General features: G+C 35.1%; 1 protein-coding gene across 1 annotated transcript; it reads right to left on the bottom strand.

The window, feature by feature from the left end:
• Nucleotides 1-1,079: 1,079 nt before the first annotated feature.
• On the bottom strand, nucleotides 1,080-3,467 carry LOC137721440 (linamarin synthase 2-like). The gene is made up of 2 exons (XM_068460534.1): nucleotides 2,908-3,467; nucleotides 1,080-2,194 (listed from the first exon to the last, which is right to left on the bottom strand). The coding sequence occupies exons 1-2, from the start codon at nucleotides 3,419-3,421 to the stop codon at nucleotides 1,269-1,271; spliced, it is 1,440 nt and encodes a 479-aa protein (XP_068316635.1). The 5' UTR covers nucleotides 3,422-3,467; the 3' UTR covers nucleotides 1,080-1,268.
• Between the last annotated feature and the right edge of the window lie 6,943 nt (nucleotides 3,468-10,410).

Here is a 10,410-nt window from a genome sequence, read left to right on the forward strand (position 1 = left end):
CTCATTGCTTTCTACTATTATCTCCACCATTGTCATAGGTTAGAGGGAGGGAGAGAGATTGTGTGAGGAGTTGTAGCCGGATTATGAGGTAGGTTTTTCTATACGAGCGCTAGGGTTCCGCTTTCACAGTGTCGAGAAAAGTGGGCTTCTGGCATAAGGTAATTGGCTTGATATAATAAAACTGCAAGAGAGCCATTTAATGTAATGAGAGTGGAAGACTTCCAAAGGTAACATTCCAGTACTTATGCCATTTAAAGTAAAGTATAATTAATCATATGTGATTCAAGATGATAATCAAGAAGGATTATACTATTGTTAAGTGATTGAATTTCGTTTGTTACTTTAAATTTATTATTCTCAGGAGTGGTGTTCTTGGTTAGAATAATCTATCATCCTTGAAATACTTAAAGATCACCAAAGACATCCGAGTACAAAAAAAGTGATATTTGGCTAAAATAAAGTGTGCGCTAAGAATCAAACTTTTTTATCTTTTATCCCCACCCCCTCTTCACACTGCATTTGTATGAGTCCTGACAAGAAAAACATTGAAATTAACTACGAAATATAAAAATAAAACTCCACTTAAGTTAACAACAGTTCAAACTGAGAAATCCCTCCCCTACAGGCCACTTGCTCACTTAGGATGTTTCTTTGTGCTCTTTGTTGTTGTCTACATCTAGTGCGCCTCACAAGACATATTGAGTAGTGCACAACACACAACACATTTGGATAAGTCACTTACTTGAGCTCTACATATACCTCAATTATATGGATATGGGTCTTTCTAAACATAATGATTACAATTATACACCAATAAGAGGTATTGCCTTGGGTCCATTTATCGCCTTGTAGATCAACTTGAATTTTTGGTTGCATGCTTGAACTTGCGATTCATGCTTATGAAATTCCGGTGTCAACACACACGCAAAGGACAAAATTGTCCAAGAAAATGAATAAATTTGAATGGAACCAAGCCAATGCATTTGAGGTTTCTGAGTGCATCACATACTGATAGACGAGAGAAATAGAGGGAAGCAAAAAGATATAAAATTAAAGACATAACAGAAGATCGACAAGGATGAACTTTGACACGTGAAGTTGTTTATTTATAATGAAGGGCTATAAAAACTAGAGAAACTGAGATCCAAATTACCAAACATAAACATTAAAAGGCAATACTAAATGAAAATAAGATAAATCCCTGGTAAATAAAAGCATATATGATAGTTCAGGAAAAGGGACCAAACTTGTTCCTGACCCATAGCAAGTCATTCACCAAGTTGGAGTGCCTCCTTAAGCAATCTCTCAAAATTATTGTATGATGATCCTCCAATATCAGTAGCTTCAACAGCTTTTTTCTTCCATTCCTTTGCCTTTTCCCTCATCTTCATCCCTCCTTCTCCTTCCAGCATTTCCTTAACCAGTGCTTCAATTTCATGGCGCTTCACATCAGGGCTCACCTCCATTCCAATCTCCCAAGTTGTGCATGAGTACCGACAATTCGTTTGTTGCTCCGCAAAGAAAGGCCAACAAATTACTGGCACACCATGAGATATAGTTTCAATGGTAGAATTCCAACCACTGTGTGTTAGGAAAGCCCCAACAGATGGATGCGCCAACACTTGGTCCTGTGCACACCAACCTGTAATATAACCCCTATCCTTAATCTCCTCCAAAAATTCCTTTGGCAAAATTGGTGAGTCGCCCTTTACCACGTCAGGCCTAACTATCCATAAAAATGGGTGCTTGCTATTTGCCAGCCCCCATGCAAACTCAATCAAATGCTGGCCTGTCATCATCGTTACGCTGCCATAATTGACGTACACAACTGAATTGGGTTTCTTTTTATCAAGCCATTCCAAACATTTTGTGTCTTCTTTCCATAAGTTTGAGTTAAGTGACTTGCTTTCAGGGAAATGCCTGCCAAGCAAATTAAGGGGGCCGATGGTGTATATGTTGGGGAACATTGTCGATATTACCTTTAACACTTCGTGTTCGAATTCGTCAAATGTGTTGAAGATGATTGCAGAAGAGTTCAAACAGTTAAGTGATTCGGATCCCAAGTAATTAAACATTATGTCGTTGAGATCAGTAACTCTAATGAAACTTGGGATGTCCTTGAGCCGAACATTTTTCATACCTGGGATCCAATCAGTTGGTGTATCGAGTGTGCCATCATGCATGAAATTCTCATCTGAAATGCATGGAAGGTGAAGCATGTGTGATGATAGATAATTATGTTGACGGTTAGTTGATAAAAAAAAAAAAAATGAGATCTCATAGTTTTATTGGTGATTGGTACAAAATCCCATAATTTAATCCGACAATCATTTCAACTCGGTCAGGACCGACTCTTACAAAGTTAAGATTGATTTTATTAAACCAAGTGATCACTACAAATTGATTGATCTTCCCCAATAACGTGGCAGAAAAGATTTCTGAATAAAATTAACGCATTGATGTACTAAATTTGGCAACCTGTTTATTAGACTGGTCCACTTCTATTAGTAGTGTGATGTGATGCTGGACTAGACCCAATCACACACTAGAAAACAGGACCAGAATCTATGAGCCCCATAATTAATAATAAATCAAAATGAACACAAGAATATAAAAGGTACACAGGAAAGAACAAAGTGTCAAGTCTAGGTTATCTTATCCTTTGGACATGCTGGATTGCAGAGAAGATAAGAGTGCTGGAGTGCATAGAAGGTACGAGGGAACACTGGAAAGACTAAAGAATCATCTTCCTGGATAAACAAAGGAATATGCCCTTGGAAGGGAAGGATGTGGATGATTTAACTCAAGTGTGTCATGATAATTTATGTATACAAAAATGTTCATATACATAAATAAACTGATTAACGACAAAAGCGTAAAAAAAACAAATGGAAATTAAAGAAGTACCTTTGAACGGAATAATGCCACGTTTGACAAGTTCGCTGTATTGCAAGTACCCCATGAAGCCACAAGCAGAGGCCGTCCATAACGTAACCTCCGGAATGCCTAATTCTCTAGCAGCTTTGCTCCCGAAGGTCATGGTACCATCTGCAACTATGCAAGTAACTTGTGGCACTTGAGATGAGGAATTGATCTTAGTCACTAGCTCTTTAAACGGACCAAGACAAGTTTTCTTAATGGAGTCAGATAAAGTTGGAACATCTTGGGTTCCATCCTTATCCGAAGGAGGCAACCCGTCCGGTATGGTCTCGAACACAAAGTCCGGTAGACCCTTAACGGAGTCGGGACCTTTTGACCGGATTAAACGGTTGTGGTTGAACTCGGTGTTGACAAAGGTTATGTGGAAGTCCCTTGAGTGAATAAACTTGGCCAATTGCATCATGGGGTTAACATGGCCTTGTGCTGGGTATGGGACAAAAACCGCATGCCCTTTTTTGGTTGCTCGTTCTAATGGACTCATCTTCTCTCTTTGGTCTTTACCGAAAACTCGGAAAGTGCTCAGCTTCGAGGTCTTACTCGTGTGGTGAAAGCTTAACTTCAATCCTGTGCTATTTATAGAAAATCTGGGTCAACTTTTCTTTGGCACGTGAAACTGACTCTGGCTAATGCTTTTCACTTTATAGATAGTCTCATAAGCAATTCAGTTTTTTTTATTTTTTTATATTTTTTAAATATACTTTTGAGATGAAAAATAATAAATAATACATTTTTCTCCACTTACACACCATTGGTCATAAATAAAAAAAAAGTAGGTAAAAATAACTCCCTTTTCAAAGTTTATAACAAGAAACTTTTGCCACACGTCTAATTTTTGTCACACCTTCTAATTATCCTAAAAGAGCCTAGTAGTCTATTATCATTTTTTTTTATTTTAAATCTTAGCAGACTCTATAGAACATAATTCACATTTAAGTGGGATTCGGGTCTCATCATCAGGTTTACAACTTGTCCAGGTGACATTTTCACAATGAGTATTTACACGTGTATTTACAGACCAATTGGACTAGAAAGTCAAAGTCAGCTCTATAAATGGTACATCATGTGTTATTATGTAAGTGGTGAGAAATTTTATTTTTTATGTTATTAATTTTTTTAAGACAAGAATCTCACCACTTGTATAAAAACACGTGATGTACCACTCTGTATTCCGGACACATTGAAATTTTCATCTATTCATCTCAACTTCTTTTCTTCCCTTTCGCAGAAGCTAAGATCTGGATCAGATCAATATTCATACCGCTACTCTCTAAGACGTATTACAGTATTGGTGTGGTCCTTTCCTCTTTTTTTTTTTTTTTTTTTTTATATCCAACAAATCACTGAATACAGCCAATGAAAAAAATCTAATCGATTGGCGTGTCCCTTTCCTTTTTTTATTTTTATTTATTTTTATTTTTTTAATATCCAACAAATTATTGAATACAGTCAATGAAAAATTGTAATTGACTTACGTGGTTCTCATTGAAGGGTAAACTACGAAAAGCATTAGTCAAATTATCCAACAAATTATCGTATTCCTACCAAGACTTTACGTACCAAACTACGAAAAGAATGAGAGGTTGTTAGATTATCCTTAATTGATCCAGGATCCTCTGCGTATAGAATTGTTAATCTAATCGATTGGCGTTTCCTTTTCCTTTTTTTTTTTTTAATATCCAACAAATTATTGAATACAATCAATGAAAAATTCTAATTGACTTACGTGGTTCTCATTGAAGGGTAAACTACGAAAAGCATTAGTCAAATTATCCAACAAATTATCATATTCCTACCAAGACTTTACGTACCAAACTACGAAAAGAATGAGAGGTTGTTAGATTATCCTTAATTGATCCAGAATCCTCTTCGTATAGAATTTTTATTTTCAATTATATTTAGGGTAGGATTCCTATTTTAAGAGGGATTAATATTACTTCATATATATTGTAATATTTTATACACATCAATACAAGAAGTCACAATTCTACATAATACCACTCATCTAGGTTTTCTATTTAGTTCATCTGCTTCTCCTTCTCTTTCTTCTCTCATCCACCATATTAGGCTTAGGGGTAATTGGGCCTTGTCTTGTCTTTTAGTGTTGGAAAAAAAAGGGTGTAATTGCTATATTAAATCATATAAAAAAATAAAAAAAATAGTACATGCAATTATATATCAAAGTAATGCATACACATAAGTAACCATTGTTAAATGAAAATGACATAATGGATTAGAAAAAACTTAAAAATACGGTCTAGGCCAATGTTAGGCATTCTGGCCTTGAGACAAGTTTACATCCACTACGGTGCTCATGGTTGATCGGCAGTTGTCTCCCAGAATACAACGACAACATTCTTGTAATAGTAGCACTCCAAATCACAAGACTCTAATGAATCACGATTGTGTTGAAAACTCTCTCATATAGACTCAATGAGACTCTCTAATGTTTGGTGCACTATTTCTATTGTTATCTCTGCGATTGTCGAAGCACAACCGGAGAGAGAGACTGTGTGAGGGGTTGTAGTCAGGTTCTGAGGTATGGTTTTTCTATATGAGCGCTAAGGTTCTGTTTTTGTTGCGTTGAGAAAATTGGGCTTCGGGAACAGAGTAATTGGCCTGATACAATAAAACTGCAAGAGAGCCATTTAATGTAATGAGAGTGGAAGACTTCCAAATGTAAGATTCCAGTACTCATGCCATTTAATGTAAAGTATAATTGATTAGATATGATTCAAGATGATAATGAAGAATTATTATATTGTTGTTAATTGATTAAATTTCGTTTGTTACTTGAAATCTATTATTCTAAGGAATGCTGTTCTTGGTTAGAATAATCTAAAATTTACCAAAGACATCCAAGTACGAAAAGAGTGAGCTAAAATAGAGTGTATGCTAAGAATCAAACTGAGTTAAGCTTTTATCCACACCCCCTCTTCACACTGCATTTGTAAGAGCCACGACAACAAAAAAACATTGAAATTAACTACGAAAAATAAATACAAAACTCCACTAAAGTTGTCAACAGTTGAAATTGAGAAATACCTCTTCAGGAAGATCATAAATCATTCCCAGTGTTCCCCATATTTTGCCCTGAGTGTTTCTCTCGATTCCAAAAGTGGAGTTTCAAGGGTTGTGGCACCATCCATCTCGAAGATCTCTTGGACTGTGGAAAATGCTTTCTTTCTTGCTGACTTTTGTTCTTTCGGAAGGTCACAAGTACCTTAGGATTTCCAATAATATATACAGGGTCAGAAAGTAAGTCTACTCAACACAAACCCAAAAAGAAAAAAAATCATAAAATCAGTTGAAACAAAAGACCATGATCTGCAAAGGCAGATGAGACAACAACCTGAGTATGGTTTTTGAAAATATACATTGACATAATTACAATAAGTGTCCAATTCTTTTCAAATGATCACTATTACATATTCAAACATCTATCCGTATCGAACAACAAAGTACAAAGTTAAATTATCTGAAGAAAAAAAAAAAAAAAATCTCCTTTCCTCTCAAAGACAATAACAAAGTAACACAAACACAGTGTCTTAAATAAAAAGGTAAGAAAAAAGATAAGAAAATAGTCATATTACTTTTCTTCTCCTACATGTCGAATAAATGGTTACATATATAGCCACAAAATCAAGTAACAAACGAAATTCAATCAGTTAACAGCAGTATAATCCTTCTTGATTATCATCTTGAATCATATCTGATCAATTATACTTTACAGTAAATGGCATGAGTACTGGAATGTTACATTTGGAAGTCTTCCACTCTCATTCCTTTCTATTATTATCTACGCCATTGTCGGAGTTGAGAGGGAGAGAAACATTGTGTGAAGGGTTGTAGCCGGGTTCTGAGGTAGGGTTTTTTCTATATGAGCGCTAGGGTTCTGCTTTTGCAGTGTCAAGAAAATTGCTTAGGGCACAGGGTAATTGGACTGATATAATAAAACTACAAGAGTGTCATTTAATATAATGAGAGTGGAAGACTTCCAAAGGTAAGATTCCATTACTCATGTCATTTAATGTAAAGTATAAATGATCACATATGATTTAAGATGATAACCAAGAAAGATTATAATGTTGTTAACCGATTCAATTTCATTTGTTACTTGAAATTTATTATTCTCAAGAATGCTCTTCTTGGTTAGGATAATCTGTTATCATTGGACATACTAAAAGATTATCAAAGACAACTAAGTACAAAACGAGTGATCTTTGGCTAAAATAGAGCGTGTACTAAGGATCAAACTAAGTTAAATTGTATCCCTACGCTCTCTTCACACTGCAATTGTATGACTCACGACAAGAAAAACATTGAAATTAGCCACGAAAAATAAAAACAAAACTTAACTTAAGTTGAAAACAGTTGAAACTGAGAAATACCTCTTCAAGAAGATCATAAATCGGTTTCCAATCCTCCCCATATTTTCTGCAAGGGTTTCTCTCAATTCCAAAAGTGGAATTTCAAGGGTTGTGGCGCCATGCATCTTAAATACCTCTTTGACTATTGAAAATGCTTTCTTCCTTGTTGCCATTTGTTCTTTCGGGAGGTCACAAGTACCCTAGGATTTCCAATAATATATATAAGGTCAGAATGCTAGTAAGTCCACTCAGCACAAAACCAAAAAGATAAAAAATTAAAAATCATAAAATCAGTTGAAACAAAAGACCATAGTCTGCAAAGGTAACTAAGTCAGCAAACTGGGTATGATTTTTTGAAATATACATCGACATAATTATAATGAGTTTTCAATTCTTTCCAAATGATCATTATTAGAGATTTAAACAATTATCCGTATCGAACTACAAAGAACAAAGTTAAATTATCTTAAAAATAAACTCCCTTCCTCTCAAAGATAATAACAAAGTTACAAAAACACAGTTTCCCAAATAAAAAAATAATAATAATTAAAAAAAAAAAAAGGAAGAAAATAATGATATTAATTTACTTCTCCTACATATTGAATAAATGGTAACATAAAGCTTCAAAATCAAGTAACAAACGAAATTCAATTAGTTAACAGTAGTATAATCCTTCTTAATTACCATCTTGAATCATATCTGATCAATTATACTTTACATTAAATGGCATAAGTACTGGAATCTTAGCCTTGGAAGTCTTCCACTCTCATTGCTTTCTACTCTTATCTCTACCATTGTTGGAGCTTAGAGGGGGAGAAAGACTCTGTGAGGTATTGTAGTCAGGTTTTGAGGTAGGGTTTTTCTATATGAGCGCTAGGGTTCTGCTTTCGCAGTGTCAAGAAAATTGGGCTTAGGGCACATGGTAAATGGCATGATATAGTCAAAACTGCAAAACTGTCATTTAATGTAGTGAAAGTGGAAGACTTCCAAAGTTACGATTCCAGTACTCGTGCCATCTAATGTAAAGTATAATTGATCACATATGATTCAAGATGATAATCAAGAAGGATTATATTGTTGTTAACTGATTGAATTTCGTTTGTTACTCGAAATTTATTAATCTCAAGAATCCTGTTCTTGATTAGAATAATCTATCATCTTTGGAAATACTAAAGGATCACCAAAGACATCCAAGTACAAAAAGAGTGATCATTGGCTAAAATAGAACGTGTGCCAAGAATCGAACTGAGTTAAGATTTTATCCCTACTCCCTCTTCACATTGCATTTGTGAGTCACAAAAAGGAAAACATTGAAATTAACTATGAAAAATAAAAACAAAACTCCACTCACTTTGACAACAGTTAAAGTTGAGAAATTTCTCTTCACGAAGATCGTAAATCGACTCCCAATGTTGCCCATATTTTGTCGTAAGCGTTTCTCTCAATTCCAGAAGCGGACTTTCAAGGGTTATGGCACCATGCATCTCAAAGACCTATTGGACTGTTGAAAATACTTTATTTCTTGCTGCCATTTGTTCTTTCAGGAAGTCACAAGTACACTAGGATTTCTAGTAATATATACCAGATCAGAATGCTAGTAAGTCCACTAAGCACTGTCACGCCCTGGATTCGGGGTCGGTAATAAAAACTAGAACCCGAATCTGAAACGTGAGTTAAAAGCTCAATAAATAAAAGGAAATTGGAACAGGTTGGAAAATAAATTTCTTCTTATAAAATAACTCATGATTCTTAAACAAATCAATTACTCTTTAAAATTCTATAGTAAAAAGATGAATAAACATTCTATTCTCACAACTAATCCGATCTCATCCTGCCTACCTTTTTGAATGTCTAGTTCGTAAATCTGCATAACAATAGAGGGATGAGTTTCAACAGCTCAGTAGAGACATAACCTTATCACAGTCAATTGACAATATTAAATTAAGTGTCATGAAATCATATGGCCAAATATCAAATTATTATTGATAAATATGCATGAATGCAATGCAACCTCTTCAACTATTCCCGTTAACTCATATAATAAAGTACGCAGACCTGTACGTCCCATACCTTGCATTTTACGACTACAGTGGTGGTTCGAATATTCTATTATACAAATTAACCCCCATAAGATATCCCGAGTTCATAAACCCCTTTTGTTAGTCATCTTATCTAATTCATTGATCTCCAGCCCACATTGACAATTTATCTCGCTGATATCCTATTCTAATGTGCAAACCGAACTTTCCTGGGACCTAGTTCACAATTAATAGATTCAACTACACAAAAGATCCTTTCCAATTACCTTCATTTCCAGACCAATCTCAACACTAAATAATGTCACATGAATGATGCACAAATAATGTCATTCATCTTTCACATATATCACAGTATATTCTCAACAAATAACATTTCAGCAATAATTCCATAACCAATAACAAGTAAACACTCAACTAAAGCAATTAGCCAAATAATATCCAACCACATTAATCAATAAAAAAAATCAAGAATATTATAACACTTCACGAAATTTAATAAAATCAATTTCCCTAAAGGTCTGCCGTATTTCCCCTACCTGAATTCCAAAGCTAAACCGAGAATCTACATCACTACCGAAATAACTAAACTCTACGTACTTGAACAAGCTCCTTGATCACGTCTAAATACCATGTATTTCTTCTACTCTTATCTTTTCTAATCTCTCTTACTATATATATGACACACCCCGACCAAGATCAGGGCGTGCTGGCCATCACACGAAGGTGACGTAACCATGTGCACGTGCGGAAGCTAAAAGAGTAGTAATATAAAAGTACGAATAATTAAAAACTAGCATAAGTGAGATACAAATTCAGAGCAAGACTATAGCAGTCCAAAAGAAAAGTCACGACATAAGTACACCCGAAGGTGACCCTACGCTGGTGAGTATCTGTCAGAAATGCCGGACAAGCCCTCTGGGAAACCACCGAAACTGCTAATCAACTAGAACCTGGAGGGGCGCAAAACAAAAGCGTGAGTGGGCAAAAACAAAGCTCTTTGAAAACCATTTAGCAAAATACATTCTAACCCCTCGCCGTAAAACCTGTATACTTCGCAGAAAATA

Source organism: Pyrus communis, chromosome 16, assembly GCF_963583255.1.
Source record: "Pyrus communis chromosome 16, drPyrComm1.1, whole genome shotgun sequence".
NCBI classification, from domain to species: Eukaryota; Viridiplantae; Streptophyta; class Magnoliopsida; order Rosales; family Rosaceae; genus Pyrus; species Pyrus communis.